At 35.4% G+C, this 22,556-nt stretch overlaps 2 protein-coding genes across 2 annotated transcripts in view; one reads left to right on the forward strand and one right to left on the reverse strand.

The window, feature by feature from the left end:
* The window catches only part of LOC128559835 (ankyrin repeat and SOCS box protein 3-like), a 72,328-nt gene that overhangs the window by 23,065 nt on the left and 26,707 nt on the right, over positions 1-22,556 (forward strand). The window contains exon 2 of the mRNA XM_053552529.1: positions 20,291-20,396. Within this exon, the coding sequence (XP_053408504.1) occupies positions 20,300-20,396 (97 nt within the window). The 5' untranslated portion in view covers positions 20,291-20,299. The remainder of the gene's footprint in view (positions 1-20,290; positions 20,397-22,556) is intronic.
* Positions 3,612-12,192, reverse strand: LOC123559632 (uncharacterized). Its single transcript, XM_053552528.1, has 2 exons — positions 12,079-12,192; positions 3,612-8,616 (listed from the first exon to the last, which is right to left on the reverse strand). The coding sequence occupies exon 2, from the start codon at positions 8,607-8,609 to the stop codon at positions 6,864-6,866; it is 1,746 nt and encodes a 581-aa protein (XP_053408503.1). The 5' UTR covers positions 8,610-8,616; positions 12,079-12,192; the 3' UTR covers positions 3,612-6,863.

The following is a 22,556-nucleotide window of genomic DNA, read 5'->3' on the forward strand; positions in this document are numbered from 1 at the left end:
GTATGCTATATTTCTTGTAACTTTCGAAAATAAACTCATTTCAAATTCAACACCATAAGAATAGTCGTAAATAATTAATATCAAGAGAGAGAAGCGACGTGTAAAATGCATTGTAAATTAAGTGGATGGGATACAAATTAAACAGTTAAAATAAATTGAATATATTTTTTCCTGAAAACGTGTAAATATAGATATTTGAAATGTCCCACTGGCTTGTTTAATGACATGATACTCGATGTTATAAGCAATTTTACTGAATTTTTCAGAAAGTATTCAGCAGTATTATTTTCGTAGTCGGTCGCCATATTAATGACGTCATTTCCGGATCCAGTTGCGGTCCCCAGAAGAGATACATACATATTGCTTTTGTCTTAGACCAAGGAATAATTTGGTATATGTGGCTATATTTCTCAACTACTTTCGAGCGGGATTACAATGTCTAGTTTTACATTTGCATTTGATAGACATATCAACTATTGAACAATCTGAACCAAAATGCAAGTTTTAAAGCTGTGTGTAGCTTCTGAATTCATTTATTTCCAATCTATCTTGGTTGCGCAACCAAGATAGGCAAAGGGAGGTAATAATAATTTTTCAAACTTGCCTTTCTAATGAATTCCATCTAAATACATAATTTTTAATGCAAATATTTTACAAATATATTACAATATGTCTAATATTTATACATTTCCTTAGGCAAAGTATGTTTATCAAATTTATACTTATGATAAAATAACTCTATCTTGGTTGGGCAACCAGGATAGGAAAATGAAATTTTAAAAATACCTCCAGTGAAAATCTAATTTGTATTAAGTGTTAAGTGAACATAAATGAGTGTAACTGATCAGATGCTAAAGTTTCGAACAAATCCGTTACATGGCCAAAATCTGATTATCCACATTTAAGTACTAGATTTCTGTCTGGAATATGGAAATACTAAAATTTCCTATAGTAGAATATTATGAATAAAAAAAACATGAAGTGTGATTATGGCATGATGTGTCACCTGCTGACAATTTCTTATGTCATTTTGTTATAGTTTTACTGGTGTATAATGTATTCTAATAACGTAAAATTTGGTAAATGTAAAAAAAGGTCCAGTAACATTAATTTTATGATTATGATAAGTAATGACACACTGCAATGTTTATGAACTTAATCTAAAGTTGCTGATTCCTGATGAAAGGTAATTTATGTCTCACCTTTAACGGAAGAATCACACAGTCCAATTACTTCATAAAATGAATTCTGTTTTAATTATAGTAGGAAATACCTAAAATGATCAAAAATTCTACTCAAACTATCCTAATAATACCTTAAACAATACTTATCTAGTTGATCATTTTCGATATTTAATACCAGTTGCAATCTGTTTTAAAAAAATTGATGTTGATTAAAAAGCATGCCCCTTTAAAGATAAAATACATAGAAATATTCTCTGTTTGTTGATATTAAAGGCACTCACTACAGTTTTTCCAGATGGGTCGATATTTACCCCAACACCGTGCCAATTTGGTTTCGATGAAGCTTACTGCAGACTTGGTGCGGTCTTCTGCGCATGCCCGGAAGTGATTATCTAATGTCGCGTACGGCAAATTATTGTATGTTCGCATGCATTTAATGTACAAAATGTTAAATATACTGACTAGATGTTAGGGTAAGTATCACCATGGTTACAAAATATATACATTTAAAGTACTTTTAGTTCAAATTGCTTCAGTCGGACATATACTGGAGTCTGTTATTTATTACCAGCGTTCAAACTCTGCATTGAGTCACAGCTGTTTCTAATCCCGTACCGTACATTGGTAAACTACAGGTTTTGTTAAAAAAAAGGCAGAAACTTTCATCGTTCTACACCATCAAAATGCTTCAGAAACACCTTAAAATCCACTTATTAAGAAATCTGCCGTTTGATAATTGTATATATATATTTCTAAGTCATTTGCTCAAACACTGAAAGAGTATTTCGTACCAACCTGCGTTGTATAAATGCCCGCCACACCCCACCTCATTGTAATTTGATTTAAGCGAAATCAAATATGGTGACCTATCAATTTTCTTTTTGTTTTAGATTAGGTAGACATAACTAAAGGTATGTGCAGAGTTTGATTAAATTCTATTATGTGAAACTCGATAAAATAGCAGAAGTACCAACTTAAAACTGACAAAAATATGCAAAAATAGCCATTGGGTCTGCTGAACAAGTATTCCTTTCTTTACAAAATCATGTTCTTTTGATTTCTCTGAGCATGTTTCTAATAGATATATTGTTTTCTGTTATAAAAATGCTTAGATAATCAAATTTATGCTGATTATTGTACTTTACTGAAAGATATTTTAGGATTACAGAAATTTTGAAAAATGTTTAAAATAGCACCACATCTAGGGGCAAATTAAATTGAAACAAAGCTGGTGACCTAGTATTTTTATTGTGCCCCCCATGAGTGATGGGGGCATATAGATTTGGTCTTGTCCGTCCGTCTGTCCGTCCGTCCGTCCGTCCATCCGAAGTTCGTGACACGCCTAGCTCAAAAAGTATTTGATATAAATTCATGAAACCTTGCATGAGTCTTTATCATGATATGAACTTGCGCACCTCCTATTTTTCGTCTGGCTCCGCCCCCTATTTTTAGAGTTATGGCCCCTGAAATAGTCAAAAATGCACATTATCACCTTGTGACGCGCCTAGCTCAAAAACTATTTGATATAGATTCATGAAACCTTGCATGTGTATTAATCATGATATGAACTTGCACACCTTTTATTTTTCATTGGGTCCGCCCCCTATTTTCAGAGTTATGGCCCCTGAAATAGTCAAAAATGCACATTTTCACCTTGTGACACACCTAGCTCAAAAAGTATTTCATATAAATTGATGAAACCTTGCATGAGTCTTTATCATGATATGAACTTGCGCACCTCCTATTTTTCATCTGACTCCGCCCACTATTTTTAGAGTTATGGCCCCTGAAATAGTCAAAAATGCATATTTTCACCTTGTGACACGCCTAGCTCAAAAACTATTTGATATAGATTCATGAAACCTTGCTTGTGTATTAATCATGATATGAACTTGCGCACCTCCTATTTTTCATTTGGGTCCGCCCCCTATTTTCAGAGTTATGGCCCCTGAAATAGTCAAAAATGCACATTTTCACCTTGTGACACGCCTAGCTCAAAAAGTATTTCATATAAATTGATGAAACCTTGCATGATTTTTTATCATGATATGAACTTGCGCACCTCCTATTTTTCATTTGGCTCCGCCCCCTATTTTTTTAGTTATGGCCCCTGAAATAGTCAAAAATGCACATTTTCACCTTGTGACGCGCCTAGCTCTTAATCATGATAAAAACTTGCGCACTTCCTGTTTTTCATTGGGTCTGCCCCCTATTTTCTGAGTTATGGCCCCTGAAATAGTCAAAAATGCACATTTTCACCTTGTGACACCCCTAGCTAAAAAAGTATTTCATATAAATTGATGAAACCTTGCATGAGTCTATATCAAGATATGAACTTGCGTACCTCCTATTTTTCGTCTGGCTATGCTCCCTGTTTTTAGAGTTATGGCCCCTGAAATAGTCAAAAATGCACATTTTCACCTTGTGACGCGCCTAGCTCAAAAAGTATTTAATATAAATGGTTGAAAACTTGCATAAATCTTTATCATGATATAAACTTGCACACCTCTAATTTTTTGGCAGGTTCCACCCCTATTTTTAAAGTTATGGCCCCTGAAATAGTAAAAAAATGCACTTTTTCACCTAATTATGTGCCTAGCTCAAAAAGTATTAGATGTAAATTCAGGAAACCTTGCAGGAGTCTTTATCATGATGTGGCATTGCACTCTTGGCATTCTTCTTGAGAATCTTACTCTTATTACAGAGTTATGGCCCTTGAAATAGCCAGAATAGTGGATTTTTTGTTTGTGATGCTCATAGCTCAAAAAGTATAGGGCCTAGAATAAGGAACCCTTTTCATAAAATGTTTGTTGAGGCTATACCCCATTAAGACTGCAAACATTTGAATTATTGCCCCTTATTTGTGACTAATGTACCTGTGGGGGGCACACCCTGTGTCCTACAGACACATTCTAGTTTAATTTTTCAATACATCTTAACATGATCTTTTAATACAAAACATTTCATCAAAATCTATTATTGAGAAAAAAAATACGAAACTGTAGCGAGCGTCTTTAAATTTCATGGATTAAAACAATCTTGAAATCTACAAAACTTAGTTATAATTTCACAGTATACATTGATTAAGGTACTTCCGTAAATTGAAATTAGAAATTCATGTGAAAAATCAGAACCCTCGAAACAGCTTTTGAAATGCAAGGACACAAAATATATATGATAAAAGTTGAAAAGATATATCTGTAGGTAAACTTGCGAGCATGAAGGCTACGCTGAACCCTATCTCCACAGAGCTTTGGAAGAATATGAGTGAACATTTTTGGTGCAAAAATTCAGTATCGTATGCAACCTAAATTGCTATAAAATAATTATTTTCAAATAAAAAAAATGCCAAAATAATGCACACGAGCTTAACTTTTTCTGGAAAATGTTGTTGAACATTCTAATGCGCAAAACACGTGCACAGTTTTTCTAAAATATTTCACCGCCATGTTTATTTCCAGGAATGAAATATGATTGTTCTTTTACTTCAGATTTCCTTACTGAAATATGTATGTCTCCTTATTCATGGTTAGAGATATCCATTTAGTATAGATTTTCACTGTCCGATCTCCTTAATCTGTTACCGATCCTTCACATTTAAAGAATAAATGCAATGTGTAATGATAGTTTTCTGCTTTACACACCTCTCTTGGACAAGAATGCTGTTTCACATAAAATTTGTAAGCATCCGCTGGCAAAATATTAATGAAAGATCGGAACTTTTTCTAAAATAAAGTTGAATTTCAATCATTTTCAAAAACTGGAAATATTGCACATTGCGTTGAATTTATAAATAAAACAAAAATCCCCAAAATAAACCATTTTAGAACTTTTCCGGAACTATACGTTTCAGCCGAATAACTCATTTCAAGATGACACAAAACTGATTTCTCTTCGCAAACAATGTCAAAGTTCACCTGAGGAACATTGCTGAAACAGTAAAAGTGCTTACTTGTTTCAGTTTTACGTCCTGTAGAAAACAATCAACTCTCAACTTTAAATGCATATTATGTTCTATAATTATTCCAGTATAAAAAAAAACGTCGGATCTTTTCCGTGAGAAATAAACAGAAGCAAATTTAACTATTTGTTTACACTTCAGTCATGTGAAATTAAAGGCATGTACTATCACGAGACTCCCGTGCATTTTGAACCTCGTGGTGAATAAACTGAATTTACTTTCAAGTATGGTGTCTCAGTTGAGCCAGTTATTTGTTAATTTCAGAGAACATACATTAAAGAAGTGTTTATGAGATTATGCATATGTACGAATATTTACTAGTCTACCTTGCTTTATATTAACGACGATAGAAAAGAAGTGTGCACTCGGCAAAGAGCAAGTCTATTATTTTCAGGTGTATATATACTGAACACTGATCCCAATGTTCATAATTTTCAGATAAAGAACTCGTTATCCTTGGTTTCGTAGACAGTCTTAGTACTGGACCGCTGCTTCCGCTGTCAACACCGCAGTAATCACTAATGTAAAGTCAGTGTCCATTTCTATGCCGGAATTTCAATACACATTTATTATCAGTCTAAATCTATGAAAGTGTGAAAAAATATCATAGTTTAATGAAGAACCAAGTAACAGAAAAGTTACGTTTGAGATATTGCTGATTTTAATCATCAGGTTTTCGTGTGAGAAGTTCAGATGATTGCATTTTGTAAAATGTTACGTAGTTTTCTACAATAGTATACAAATTGTATTACCTCCTAACATATTTGGCTGTACATTTTTTCTGCGATTTATTATATGCTGCATAAATTCTCATATTGTATAAAAAGTCAATAGATCAAAATTGGTTAGTTTACGACGCATGAAACATCTAATAAGGAATCACTGTACACACCGAACTTGTCCCGGACCAGTATGTGGAAAGACTGTGGCGAAATGTTTCAAGATTGTCTAAAAATATTTGCATATATCTTGATAAAGCAAATATTTCGATTGTTTTTATAATTTATAAATATACAGTCATGTATGTGTGAGAAAGTTACGTTAAGTAATTTCGGTAGTTACCGCAGGAAGTGCCGAAAATTCCATTTCCACCAAATTTTCCGTGAGATAAGCAGCGCGTAAGTACATAAATTCCACTATAATAAATTAAACCTTTCTTATACTTGCACATTCCTTGAAAAGAATTTTGGATCGTTGCCAAATCTTGTTCACATTAAGTCTGAGACTTCTCTTACAATTTTAGGCAGTTTGGTACACCATACGTAGAAAATTCATTGTCCGCACATTGCACTACTTTTATGTATGCTGAAAATAGCAATATTTTATTTTCGTTTTAATACATGAGGTGGTCAGATTTGAAAACAGATTTTGTACTAAGTTTAGTTCTATTCAGTAAAACAATTCTCCTATGCACTAATTGAAACTTTGAACTAACTTTTGCCATTCATGAATTTTTAATAAAGTATTTTGAAAGGATTTATAAATCTAACCAAAAATTTGGAAAATACAGGTAAAATATCTTCTTTGTTTATTTCCAAATTTTAGTTTTACTTTTTGTACAGCTACTTTTAGTTCAGGTTTTACAAACTGAGCTGTTTTTGTACTCTGGAACAGCTGCATTTGAAAGCTTTTGTTCACTATATTTTCACACTTCAAATGAAGGTCACCCTAAATTCAAGATGGTGGAAGTACCTAACTGTTGGTGAGTTTTGTCCAAGTTATAACAGCTTGAAGACTTGAACAAAGTTGTCATGTTTGTTTTGTTTAGTAATACAGCTGAAGTATAGTTTACTTGTTTCAGCACACCAACATAAAGCATGGGGCCTGTTGAGGTCCTTCAACACAACCTTTCCTGTAGAGCAGTCACCTGCTATCTCTTCTATAACATTTCTGGTAGAGTCACACACTAAAACAGTACCATCATTTGACAGTGTTATACCAGAAGGCCCAGTCTTACCACCATAACTACCAATCACCTCACCCTGCCAGTTTAACCTTGTAATTGTTTTCTTTTCGCAGTCGGATACATAGATAGAATTTGTGTTAGTGGTAACATATATTGGATTGCTGAAAATATTTTTTCCCCTGACTGTTGTCAATATAGTACCATTGGTATCAAGAATTTGGAGTTTTGCAGGATAAAGGAATGACACAACAAGTTTCCCCTGACAGCAACTTATACCATAACATTCTCCATCAACCTTCAGAGTTTGTTTCATCTTTAGTTTGTTTGAGCAGACCGATATAAACTGAATATTTTGTTTGTCAGGAAGTGTCACAGCAAGTTCTGTACTGGTAACTGAGGTGACATCCCATGACTTATCATCTAGTTGTAATTGGTCAGTAACAGATTGACTGCGGGTATTCACCATTTTTACAGCATTGTTATCCCAGTCAGTGATGATAAGTAGACCAGGAGTAAGGAGAGTCATTCCTGTTATATCACATCTGTCTTTATCTTTTGATGCCTTTACACAGATTTGACCCTGATGTGAAGTTTGTCTGGATTTTACATCAACTGCTGGAGGAGGACTTCGTTGTTTTAATGATTTCTCTGTCAATGTACCCAGTGACCTCTCCTTGTCAAGCAGGTTTGATATTGCTTTATTTGGTATAAAGTTGTACTCTTTGACATCAAATGATGCTAGCTGGTTGACACTTTTCTCATAATCTTTGATCATTTCCTCAGCAAATTTAAGCTCCATGAAAAGGTTGTCTGTTTGTTTGGATGTGTTGAGATGTTTAATGGAGTCAGACGATGTCTTCATAGACTTGGTTACATCATTGCAAGTTGTTTCTACTGTCATCAGGTTCTTGTTATTTTCTTGTTGGATGGCCTTTGCTGCATCTTCAGCCTGTTTTTCCAGTTTATCTAGTCTTTGATTTATTTCTGTCCGAAACTTCTTTATGTCAGCCAATACATCTGTCAAAGAACTGTTGGACTTTGCAGTAATTTTCTTCACATCTTCTGATTTCTTGTAACATTGCTCGGTAATGGTTTCCAGGGATTTCAAGATATCTAGATGTTCTTTGCTGTTTATGATCTGGCCAGAAATATCAGGGATGTAGCTGACTTTGCAAGATGTACCTGTGTGTTCAAGAGTAACACATACACTGCAGAGTAGTGCTTTGTGGTTCCAACAGTAGAACTCGATCATTTTTTTCATGTGTTTAGTGCAAGGTTTCGTAAGGTCAGGCTGACTCGAATGAACAGAGGCTGGAGAAATGGTTTGTGGCATGCTGTTTTTATCTAGAAGAGTATGATGCCTTGAAAGGGTATGCCTCTTGTGAACCACAAAACAAGTCTCGCACAGATGCTCCCTGCAGTCTTTACAGTAACCATGGGCAGAGAGTCGAGGACCATCACGGTCACATGGCTGACAGTAAACTTTCACGTCTTGATCAGAGCCCATACTTGTTGATGATGAAAAATTTTTGGGCATCTTTTTACCTGGGACAGCCATGTCTAAACTGAAATGTAAAATAAACATGTTCCTTAAAAATAATTATACCTGTAATTCATTCTCTATATTATTTGACATTGCTGACTGTAATAGTTCAATAGCTATATGACTGCGGTTGACTTTCTAAGACTGTGCTATGGTAATATGCACTAAGGACAAATATGATTCAACAGTCATCGTCAACATTAAAATATAATCTTATTAGCTTATCTGATTTTTTGAAAAAAAATGATGAATTATTGTCATCACTTGATCGGCGTCGGCGTTTATGTATAGGTCAGCTTTTCTCCTAACTATCAAAGGTATTGCTTTGAAACTGCAACACTTGTTCGCCATCAATAGCTGACCCTGTACAGCAAGAAACATAACTCCATCCTGCTTTTTGCAAGAATTATGGTGCCTTTTGGACTTAGAAAATATCAAATTTCTTGGTTAAGTTTTATGTTTAGGTCAACTTTCCTCCTAAACTATTAAGGCTGTTGCTTTGAAACTTGCAACAGTTGTTCACCATCATAAGCTGACCCTGTACATCAAGAAACATAACTCCATCCTGCTTTTTGCAAGAAACATAACTCTATCCTGCTTTTGGCAAGAACTATTTCCCCTTTTGGACTTAGAAAATCAGATTTCTTGGTTAAGTTTTATGTTTAGGTCAGCTTTTCTCATAAACTATCAAAGCTATTGCTTTAAAACTTGCAACACTTGTTCACCATCATAAGCTGACCCTGTACAGCAAGAAACATAACTCTGTCCTGCTTTTTGCAAGAATTATGGCCCCTTTTGGACTTAGAAAATATCAGATTTATTGGTTAAGTTTTATGTTTAGGTAAACTTTTCTCCTAAACTATCAAAGCTATTGCTTTGAAACTTGCAACAGTTGTTCACCATCATAAGCTGACTCTGTACATCAAGAAACATAACTCCATCCTGCTTTTTGCAAGAATTATGGCCCTTTTTGGACTTAGAAAATCATGGGTAGGACAATTTTTCTATTATACAAAAAAATCAGATGAGCATCAGCACCCGCCAGGCGACGCTCTTGTATTTAGCCATGCTTTCAACTAGAGGTTTAACAATAATTACAGATATCATTTATAATACATGTCATGTCATTTACCGTGCAATCTGAAGTAACAGAATTGCTCAAGTAAAAGTGTCTCATTTCAACCATTGTTAAAAACAAATGTTTACCAGCTTACAACAATATTTTCGATAATTTAATTGACTTGCACGCGTGTATGGAAAAAATCTTTAAAAACAATTTTTTCATTGAGCGGCCAGTTAAAAACAAAAATATTCAGTAAACAGGCTTGACAATATAAAGTATATGGAGAGTTATCCTGCCCACCCTGAAAAATTTCTGGGAAAGTTTTGATGCACATTCAATTTATTTCTGTTATTATTTAATGGATTTGCTTCAAACTGAAAACAGTTCTTCCCCATTATCAACCTCATCTTATGATACAAGGGACCTAGCTCTCATACCAGTGCTTTATAAGTTACCGTAATAATTCTATTTATAGCCTATGCTCTAATAAACGCCCAGTCCCGACTTTTTGTAAAAAAACCGGCCTTTTTTCAGAAAAAAAAAAAAATACGATGTTATCTAATAAGCGCCCATCCTATGAATCTTAGAAAATAATCCTACTTTTATCAGTTAAACAGCGAGTTTTCTTATTTCCCTTCTGATGTAAGATCGTACATCACTTTTTTTGTCTTTTAATTCCAAACATTTTATATGAACACGGTATTTCAGTGCCTCCTACTTGCACGAAGAATAGCACTATCACTGTGTTCGTTTTCAGGTTCTGATATGCATGTCAGTATAGTTCCGAAAGGATGATTGTTTTTATGAACATGATATCCTTTTATGGCTGCTTTAACTGAAACTAACACACATGCTGCCATATCATATATACATGTAATGTGTATTGACCTAGGTAAACATGTGCTTATGCAAAGGCGCGCGCTTTTCGTAATCACGTCACGTCACTAGTCGGTCATTTCAAGACGGGTTCCGCAATGGAAATTTAATCAATACTGGATTCAAGGCGCTTCAGTCTAAAACAATAGGGTGTTGTTTTAAATTTGCTTGAAATTGACAGAATCACAAACAAAAATACTTAAAACTATATTCATGACAGAATAAATTAAATTTAATCATGTATTTTGTGAGTTTAGCTTGGCCGGTTATAGTACTGATCTAGTACGGCCGTTATCGATATTTGTATGACTATCACATCTTACTTTCTCATAGTCACCGATATGTTTGAAAATAAATATTCCATCAAGATTTTGAATGTTTGCTGGTGATTTGTCTCTAATATTCACCCATCCCTAACTTTTGCGCTGACCATGTTTCTAATAAACGCCCAGGCTATAAATAGAATTATTACGGTATATCCTCTTTTTCCGTAGAGTTATAGGTTAGAAGTTTTGATGCACTTTCTCTCTGTCTTTGTTATTACTGCATGTATTTGATACAAATTTAACATGTTTGGGCTGCATCATCCGTCACAAGGGCTATAACTCCTGCATCAATATTTCATGAATTATGCCATATTTCACTATTTCTCCTCTAGCTGCTCTTGTTATTTAGGGTTTGTACAAGCATTGCAGAGTTCTGCACCCTTCGACTTAGATTTGGAGTTTGTGATTCAAACTTCTTCCACAATTTCAGATGGATTCCAATGAAACTTCATACACATAATTACAATATAGTGTAGATGTGTGTGATATGTTTGGCTCACAGGCCCACAAAGTCATGCTTACACTCTAAAGATTACAATTTTTGCTTGATTTTTATGAAACTTCAGAATCGGTTGTCTCTATAAAATCACAGACAAGTTTGATACTTTGTCATCTTGGGGTCAAATACTACTGGTAGGTCAAATAACAGAAAAAAACCTTGTTAGCTCTCTAAAGACCACATTTTCGAACTGATCTCCAGAAACTGTCAGTATTTTTTTCTTTTTTTTTTCTTTTTGAAAATTTTTTCGGGTCAAGATTTGTTTTTCTTGGTTAAAAAGCTAGGACACTACCGGTAGATAAAATGTTAGAAAACTTGGCAGGGATTTTTTCCTTCATAAGATGACCCTGGTAATTAGAGACATTCCCCTGCTCAAAAAGTGTTTTTCCCCTGTTGGACAAAAAATCCACTAGTACTTCAGCCAAGAATCTTACACAAGCTAAAGGCAGTATGTTTAATAAAGTCATCACTGAATCAGATTATCAGTGTCTGTTTCATCAAAAATACCACTATCATTGCAATATATTCATTTATACTTAGTTATTTTGGGTAAGAACTAGATCATGTTTGATACTGTTTTGTTTCAAGCATTGTCAGCACATACCGTCATGAAGTTTTTCTTTCTGAAGTCAGAAATAAGATATTTAATCTTTGGTCAATATGGACCCTGCTCTTGCTTAGTTTGTATTAAATAATTAATATATGTTTTAAATAACATACCTAAAGAGAACTTCCTATTCTTGTCCAAAGTTTTCACTCCACCTAGTAATCTTTATCTGATGTTTATTTTGCATATAATTAATATATGTTTTAAATAACATACCTAAAGAGAACTTCCTATTCTTGTCCAAAGTTTTCACTCCACCTAGTAATCTTTATCTGATGTTTATTTTGCTGTCTCTATTGACAATAATCATTTCAATTTACTTCCTGGTCATGTGACACTGATTTAACAAGTTTAAGAAATTATTTTATGAAATAGTATCTTTCGATTAAGTTTTGAAATAGATAAGTATAGATATATGAGTTTATAACTTTTAAAAGAACCAAAAAAAACCCCAAAACAGTTTTCTTTGATCCTTAAGGTGTTAAACATGTTGTTTTTAACTTTCGTTCAGAAATCAATAGCTAGATTGTCATCCAGATATTTTTAGCTCACCTGAACTTTGTAAAGGTAGAGTGTCTGGCATATGTCATCCTGTGTCCATTGTCGTGCATCAACATTTTTAGCTCAGCTGAACCACAGGTTCAGGGTGAACTCTTGTAATGGTGTTTTTAGCTCACCTGAGCCAAAGGCTCATGGTGAGCTTTTGTGACCACTCAATGTCCGTAGTCCGTCGTGTGACGTGTGTCGTGCGTTCAACATTTTCTAAAAAAATCTTCTTCTTGAAAACCACTGGACAGAATTATATCAAACTTCACAGGAATGATCCTTGGGTGGAATTGAATTCCATGCAGAGCTCTGGTTGCCATGGCAACCAAAAAGAAAAACTTTAAAAATGTTCTTATCAAAACCTAGAAGGCATAGAGCCTTGATATTTGGCATGTGACATCATCTAATGGTCCTCTATGAAGTTTGTTCAAATTGTGCCCCTGGGGAGAAAAGAGGCCCCGCCCCAGGGTCCCAATGTTAACATAGACTTATATAGGAAAAAATCTTCTTGTCTAAAACCACAAGACCTAGGCCTTTGATATTTGGTATGTAACATTAACTTGAGGTCCTCTACCAAAATTGTTCAGATTATAACCCTGGGGTGAAAAGAGGCCCTGCCCTGGGGTTCTCAAGTTTTACATAGACTTATATAGGAAAAAACTTGAAAAATCTTGCCTGAAACTGCCAGGTCTAGGCTTTTCATATTTGGTATGTAGCATTGCTTTGTGGTCCTCTACCAAAATTGTTCAAGTTATGTCCCTAGTCTTACATACTAGGGAAAAAAATCTTCTTATCTGAAAGTTCCAGGCCTAGGACTTTGATATTTGGTATGTAGCATTGCCTAGTGGATGTCTAACAAGATTGTTCAAATTATTCTCCTGGGGTGAAAAGAGGCCCAGCCCTGGGGGTCACTTGCTATATGAGTTATATAGGAATAAATACTTCAGAAAAATTATAGATCATATTTTCTAGACTATTTAATTATAATTACCTGATGACTGCAAGTGATTAGGGGTCACCTGACTGTGGCCTTGACCTACTGACCTACCTTCTTACAACCTTGAAATTTGGATGACATGTACAGCTTTGTACACCTATCTTAAAACTGACTTTCAGTGACCATAAATATGATCTACTGACCTACTTTGTAATATTTTAGCATCAGTTTGCCATTTTAAACATGTGGCTCATATTATTCAGGTGAGCGATTCAGGGTCATCATGACCCTCTTGTTTTTTAGCTCACCTGATCGCTCGATGTCCGGCGTCTGTCGTCCGTCAACATTTAGCTTGTGTATGCGATAGAGACTGTATTTTTCAACTGATCTTCATGAAATTTGGTCAGAATGATTACCTTGTTGAAATCTAGGCCGAGTTCGAAAATGGGTCATCTGGGGTCAAAAACTAGGTCACTATGTCAAATCAAGGAAAAACCTTGTGTATGCGATAGAGGCTGTATTTTTCAATTGATCTTCATGAATATTGGTCAGAATGATTACCTTGATGAAATCTAGACCGAGTTCGAAAATGGGTCATCTGGGGTCAAAAACTAGGTCATTAGGTCAAATCAAGGAAAAACCTTGTGTATGCAATAGAGGCTGTATTTTTAATTGATCTTCATGAATATTGGTCAGAATGATTACCTTGATGAAATCTAGGCCGAGTTCAAAAATGGGTCATCTGGGGTCAAAAACTAGGTCACTAGGTCAAATCAAGGAAAAACCTTGTGTATGCGATAGAGACTGTATTTTTCAATGATCTTCATGAATATTGGTCAGAATGATTACCTTGATGAAATCTAGGCCGAGTTCGAAAATGGGTCATCTAGGGTCAAAAACTAGGTCACTAGGTCAAATCAAGGAAAAACCTTGTGTATGCGATAGAGGCTGTATTTTTCAATTGATCTTCATGAATATTGGTCAGAATGATTACCTTGATGAAATCTATGCCGAGTTCCAAATTGGGTCATCTGGGGTCAAAAACTAGGTCACTAGGTCAAATCAAGGAAAAGCCTTGTGTATGCGATAGGGGCTGTATTTTTCAATTGATTTTCATGAAATATGGTCAGAATGATTGCCTTGATGAAATCTAGGTCAAGTTCGAATATGGGTCATCTGGGATCAAAAACTAGGTCACTAGGTCAAATCAAGGAAAAGCCTTGTGTATGCATGCGATAGCTGTATTTTTCAATTGATCTTCATGAAATTTGGTCGGAATGATTGCCTTGATAAAATCTAGGTCAAGTTCGAATATGGGCCATCTGGGATAAAAAACTAGGTCATTAGGTCAGATCAAAGAAAAACCTTGTTTATACAATAGAGGCTGTATTTTTCAATTGATCTTCATAAAATTATGTCAGAATGATTGCCTTGATGAAATCTAGGTCAAGTTTGAATATGGGTCATCTGGGGTCAAAAATTAGGTCATGGGTCAAATCAAAGAAAAACCTTGTGTATGCAATAGAGACTGTATTTTTCAATTGATCTTCATGAAATTTGGTCAGGGTGAATGCCTTGATAAAATCTAGGTCAAGTTTGAATATGGGTCATCTGGGGTCAAAAACTAGGTCACTAGGTCATATCTAAGACAATACTTGTTTAAACTCAAGAGACCACATTTTTGGTCCAATCTTAATTCAAATTAGCCAGAATATTTGTTTCCATAAAATCACTAGGTCAAACATGTTTACACTGTTATGGTGTGTTTCTCAGGTGAGCGACCTAGGGCCATCTTGGCCCTCTTGTTTATGTCAGCTACTTAAAATATCTTCTTCTTATGAACCACATGATGAATCTTCACAAAACTTTGTCAGAAGCATCCTTACATGGATCTCTCTCAGTTTTGTTCCACTTAGCCCATTTCATGGCCCGACAGAGCTTAAAATAGAAAACACTTGATGGATCATCACAAAACTTGGTCTGTAGTATCCTTCTGAAGTCCTTGTCCCATGTAACTCTAAGGGGACAACTTGTGTATAAAAAAAATTGGAACCATTGCCTCTCAAGAGGCGTCTAGTAGGATCTGAATATTTGGTTTTGGTTTATGTTTGGGATTCTAGCAGGTATAGAAGGTTTGATTCCATACCTCATATTTTTTTACACTATAACTGAGATTGTGAAACCAAAATTTTTAGTCCTGTTTAATGCCATATAACCTGTTCTGTGTGTGTTGTAAAACCCAAATCAGATTGTAAGGTTCTCTCTCTTGTTCATTGAAATTGGCCCTTTTTAGGGACCTATAGAGCTAAAATTAGAAAAAAAACTTAAATGACTTCTTCCCATGAACCATTTGATAAATCATGATCAAACATGTCTGTAGTATTTTTATATTGGCATCTCTCAAAGGAACTTGGCGCAAACAGTTACTGTTACAAATTGATTTGTTGACCTCTAGGTCAAGGTCACACTTGTAGATAAAGCATTTTTGTTAACTTTTTAAATCTGATCTGTAGCTTTTTTATGTGTGGATGTGCATTTAAATAACTTTACATAAAAATTCACTTACAAGATCACAAAACTTAATAGGGAGGTTGATCATGACCAGCAGATGAGCCCTATTGATTTTGAGATCTGATCAGTAGGTCAAAGGTCAAGGTCACATTGGCCCAGAACAGTAGAACTTTATTTGCCAAATATCTAGAGAATATTTTGGTCTAAGATCTTATTTGACACAGAGGTCACTTATGACTGGTAAATGACCCATAATTACCGTATTGATTTGAGGTCAGTATGTCAAACATCCAGTGCAGAGTGACCAAATAATTTCCTTGTGCAGTTACAGTTACTGAATGCATCAAGGGGGGCATTTCATGTTCTACGAGCTCTTTTTTTATCTACAGATCTTATGTTTAGAGGCATTTAACAGTTGTTGATTTTCAGAGATGCAAATTCAAACCCAAATGTGTTGCATCATAATATATTATAAAAATCTACAGCCTAATATTGTACAGTAATAATTTCAGAAATTTAGAAGTTTTTTTGGTGATTCATAACTTTGAAATCTTTGAGTCTCCGAGAAAATTATGAGTCCCATCTCAATGAAGAACTTTGAAATACTCATTGTCTACACTTTACACTGCCAAAATTACAAAACACTGAAAGTATTTTAAACACAGGACACAGTTTTAGTCGAGCCCGCTTGCAGAAGCGAAGACATAGTTGTCCAAATGTCTGTTTGGTGTATGTGCGTGCGTGCGTCCGTCCGTCCGTCCGGATTTGTTTGTCCGGACAATAACTTTGACACGCATTGAGCAATCTTGTTTATATTTGGCATGAATGTAAATCTCAGTGAGACAGAGTGTTCTGCGCAAACCCCAGGTTCCTATCTCAAATGTCAAGGTCACACTTAGAGGTCAAAGGTCAAATTCAATAATGACTTTGTCCGGAGCATTTCTTCTTCATCCATGGAGGGATTTTGATGTAACTTGGCACAATTGTTCACCATCATGAGACGGAGTGTCATGCGCAAGAATCAGGTCCCTAGGTCTAAGGTCAAGGTCACACTTAGAGGTCAAAGGATACAACATTGACAACTTTTTCCAGAGCATTTCTTCTTCATGCATGGAGGGATTTTGATGTAACTTGGCACAAATGTTTACCACCATGAGACGGAGTATCATGTGCAAGAACCAGGTCTTTAGGTCTAAGGTCAAGGTCACACTTAGAGGTCAAAGGTCAGATACAAGAATGACATTGTCCAGAGCATTTCTTTTTGATGCATAGAGGGATTTTGATGTAACTTGACACAATTGTTCACCATCATGAGACGGAGTGTCATGTGCAAAAGTCTAGAATTACTTCCCTTTGTTGTTACTGTATATAGCTTATATTGTAGCTTTTTTTATTACTGGTCATAGGGAAAAATTAAGACCACTTTTCTGTAGTACAACATGCACGTTACATCCAATTTTGAGGTGTATTTTGACCTATCTCTACTGGTAAGGATTTTTGTGTGGACTTGGAAATTTTTTTTTTTTTTAGATTTACTTTGTTGTTACTACAAATAATTTATATTGCAACTTTTTGCAATCTTTTTTAGCTCATCTGATTTTTTGAGAAAAAAAATGATGAGTTATTGTCATCACTTGAGCGGTGTCGGCGTCAGCGTCTGCGTCGGCGTTGCCTGGTTAAGTTTCATGTTTAGGTCAGCTTTTCTCCTAAACTATCAAAGCTATTGCTTTGAAACTTGGAACACTTGTTCACCATCATAAGCTGACCCTGTACAGCAAGAAACATAACTCCATCCTGCTTTTTGCAAGATTTATGGCCCCTTTTGTACTTAGAAAATATCAGAATTTTTGGTTAAGTTTTATGTTTAGGTCAACTTTTCTCCTAAACTATCAAAGCTATTGCTTTGAAACTTGCAACATTTGTTTACCATCATAAGCTGACCATGTACATCAAGAAACATAACTCCATCCTGCTTTTTGCAAGAATTATGGCCCTTTTGGACTTAGAAAATCAGTTTTCTTGGTTAAGTTTTATGTTTAGGTCAGCTTTTTTCCTAAACTATCAAAGCTATTGCTTTAAAACTTGCAACACTTGTTCAGCATCATAAGCTGACCCTGTACAGCAAGAAACATAACTCCATCCTGCTTTTTGCAATAATTATTGCCCCTTTTGGACTTAGAAAATCAGTTTTAGTCAGCTTTTCTCATAATCTATTAAAGCTATTGCTTTAAAACATGCAACAGTTTTTCACCATCATAAGCGGACACTGTACATCAAGAAACATAACTCTATCCTGCTTTTTGCAAGAATGATGGCCCTTTTTAGACTTAGAAAATCATGCGTAGGAGAATATTTCTATTATACAAAAAAATCAGATGAGCGTCAGCACCTGCAAGGCGGTGCTCTTGTTTTTATTTACCATAAATGTTTGCCTCAATGAGACAGAGTGTCGTGTGCAACTCCCAGTCCTTTTGACAGCTGCAGGCTCGACATGTTGCCCATGGGCATCTAGTGGGCATCTAGTTGTAAACTGTAGGGCACATAAAATTTAGTGCAAAAGACTGCATGTCGTTTATATTGATCAGTATTGACAATAAATGGGGTGGGTTCATCAGCTGGTCAATGTTCTTGTTTACTTATACATTTATCACAATATCACAAGATAAATCTAAAATGTAGATAATTTTGTAATGACTGCGGGGGACCTAAGTTACTGTAATTAAAAAGGGCTTACTACTCCCGAGATAATTTAAACAACAGCATGTTTATATTATTGTTTGAATAATATGGTTATTATGCATCGTTTAACGCAAAAAGGTTGTCAAGGATGCAAGTAATATTATACAAAAATATTTTCTGTAAATGTTTTAATGAAGAAAAATCATAATTATCAAACCTGTTATCGTTTTCATATCATGCGGGATTTATACTTTGAATTCACTGTTATGTAGATACACTCAAGGTCTAATAGGTACATTTTTCTTATAAATGTACTAGCAGAACTCTGCCTAGTTCTTCTACTTTGTCTTTACATTTTAAAGTCTTGCTGCAGACATATTAGGTTATGTTTCTGGGGTTGTTCATAAAAACATGGGCAGTGTTACACTTTGGTTTTTTAGGTCACCTGAGCATGAAGTGCTCATGGATTGTGACCAGTCATTGTCCGGCGTCTGTCGGCGTCCGTCATCCGTCAACATTTGCCTTGTGAACACTAGAGGCCACAGTTGTGACCCAATCTTTGATCAGATGTTTGTCTTTATGATTTCTAGGTCAAGTTCAAATCTGGGTTATGTTGGGTCTAAAAGTAGGTCACCAGGTCAAATAAAAGGAAAAGCTTGTGAACACTCCAGAATTGTGATTCAGTCTTCATGAAACTAGGTCAGAATGTTTGCCTTGATGATCTCTAGGTCAAGTTTGAAGCTACATTATGTGGGGTCAAAAGCTAGGTCACTAGGTCAAATCAAATGAAAAGCTTGTGAACACTCTATAAGCCACAGTAACTGTTGTGAACTAATATTAATGAAACTTGGTCAGAATGTTTGTCTTAATGATCTCTAGGTCAAGTTTGAAGCTGGGTCAAATCAAAGGAAAAGCTTGTGAACACTCTAGAGGCCACAATTGTGACTCAATCTTCATGAAACTTGGCCAGAATATTTGTCTTGATGATCTCTAGGTCAAGTTTGAAACTGGGTCATGTTTGGTAAAAAACCAGTTCAGTAGGCCAGACAATAGGAAAAATTGTGAACACTCTAGAGGCTACAATTTTTACCCAATCTTAATGAAACTTGGTCAGAATCTTTGTCTTGATCATCTCTAGGTCAGGTTCGAAGTTTGGGTCATGTTTGTTCAAAATCTAGGTCACCAGGTAAAAAAAGCTTGTTTATACCCTAAGGGTCACATGTTTTATTCTATCTTGGTCAGAATGCTTTTTATCATGAATTCTTGGATGATTTTAAATATGGGTCACGTGGGGTCAAAAACTGGATCACTAGGTAAAATCAAAGGAAAAGCTTGTATACACTGTAGAGGCCACTTTGTTGTTCCAATCTTCCAGAAACTTTGTCAGAATGTTTGTTTTCATGAAATGGACAAGTGCAAATCTGGGTCATGTGGGGTAGAAAACTAGGTCACTAGGTCAAATCAAGGAAAATGCTTGTTTACACTCAAGAGGCCACATTTTTCTTAATGCAAATTGGTCAGAATATTTGTCTCAATGAAATCACTAGGTAAAACATGTTTACACTGTTATGGTGTGTTACTCAGGTGAGCGACCTAGGGCCATCTTGGCCCTCTTGTTTCAATAAATGTACATTTAGTATACATATTTTCAGGGTTTCTGTATGGATTTTCAAGAGGTTTATCCTGATACATGCTCCTCAGTATCTAGAGCTGCACGGACAGGAAATATTGACCTGTTAAAGAGACTGATCAGATCTGGTAAGTTTCAAACGGATATTCAAAAAGCATGGTACAAAAAATAATCAGTAACAGTTTTAAGGTCAAGGTCCTACTTTGAAGTAAAAATGCTTTATGCTATTTTTCTCTATGACTGGTATGAATGCTTTAATATTTAAATGACTTTGCACAAGAGAAAAAAGGAGCTGAGTCTGTTTGTTCTTCCTCTATCCCACATTGGTACAGTCCATAACGATCAAGGAATGTTAAAATCATATGGAACAAAGAAGAGAACATGTCAAGAAAAAAACCCCCAGAAAACCATTGTTTCTTCTGGTCTGCCTCTTTTCCACAATTTGACCACCTCCTTGTATGTAAGCCCAAACACCTGATTTCTGGACAGGTTCAAGATGAAACAGCTTCGGAGTTAAAGAACAGACTAAAAACAAGTAACTATAGCACTATTTAAATGTTCAAAAGTAGCAAAAAAACTTCTACAGGGGGCATAAAAACCAAAACCTGTTGTTTATGTTCATCTTTTATGGGAATAAAGCCCTGGGACCTAAAAGAAAATATAATACCAATTATATGCTAAGAGCCTAGAATGTTCCTTGGGTGGCTCCCTTTCAGATCCTTCAAATCTAGGTCATCCATGCAGAATTCTAGTTGTAATGGCAACCAAATGGAAAAACTTCAAAATCTTCCCCAATTTAGAAAAGAATTGGATGACCCCCAACCAAATTTTTATCCCAATTTTCCTTGGGTGACCCACCACCAAATTCCTTCTGATAATTCTGTTTGGCTAAATAAGATTTTATTGCAAATGGCAAGTTCAGTTTCAAAATATTTTGGCAGCATTGATCCCTGGGTGACCAGTAAAATGATTGCCTAAATTTGGACAAAGCTTACTGTTGTTGCCGTTCGCCAGCTGCTAAAAGTGCAAATATTAAAGATTCAGTGTGAGTTATATTTCACTGGTACTATCAGTTACTAAGTTCATACTCTAAGAAACACGTCAAAGAAATTTGGGCAGTTTTGACCAATTAAATTGTTGACAAAAAAAGATTATATTTTTTCTTTACACGAAAATTGCCGTTAGGTAACAAAGTGAATACGCCAATAATCTGGAATACACTGGACATGTTATTGTCACAAAATTGTTCCAGTTCACGTAATCTAGTGGGGAAGAGAATAGGGGTGCACTTAAACTGCCTAGCTATAACTACTGCTGTTGTAGGGAAGTGGTGGAGTGTCTGCCTTAGGTGTGAGAGGTTCTGGGTTTGAGTCCCAGTCAGAGCTTGAATATTTGCATTCTGCTACCACATGCTTTTGCTGTTATCAGGCTGTTATAGATGTTCTATATTTTTAGCAAACAGTATCATGGATCATTATTTAACAATCCAGATCACAGCTGAATGTTAAATCAAATGCACCCAAATGGAAAATATTCACTATATTATGTCCCTTTGATGTTTTTGCTCTCCATGTTCAAGAAGACTTACATTTCCTTGATCACAATTTTTTTTTATATGAAAATATTAAATGCTCTTAATTCTATGCTTCTGGTTAAAATATTGTCAATATATCTATTTTTGACAAATATATAGACATTTACCTTCATTTCAAAGCTTTTTAACTTCATACCTCTGATTGAAAAAATTAAGTACTATCTTTATGCAATGTTCCTTGGGTGACCATGTACATAGAATGGATAATTGCCAATAATGCATGAGAAAAACGAGCCAATAACCTACCAAATATCATAAAGGACTTCACTTTCATACAGGTAATTAATTACTACTTTTACCAAGAATAATAATATTCATTATGTCTCCCCATACATGGGGGAGACATATTGTTTTTGCCTTTGCCGTCTGTCCGTCCACTGAGCTTGTCCAGTTTTCACAGTTCGAACTGCTGGCTGGATTTTGATGAAATTTCACGAAGTAATTGGTACCAAGCCTAGTTGTGCATATCACCAGCACGTTCCACTTCGCTGCGCAAAATGGCCGCCACAGCTTAAAATAGAAAAATCTTGTCCAGCTTTCACAGGTCAAACTGCTAGCTGGATTTCGACAAAACATCAAGGAGTGATCAGTATGACCCTAATTGTACATATCGCTGGCACATTCAGCATCGCTGCACAAAATGGCCACCAGAGCTGAAAATAGAAAAATCTTGTCTGGCTTTCACAGGTCAAAC

Source organism: Mercenaria mercenaria, chromosome 10 (genome assembly GCF_021730395.1).
Source record: "Mercenaria mercenaria strain notata chromosome 10, MADL_Memer_1, whole genome shotgun sequence".
Taxonomy (NCBI): domain Eukaryota; kingdom Metazoa; phylum Mollusca; class Bivalvia; order Venerida; family Veneridae; genus Mercenaria; species Mercenaria mercenaria.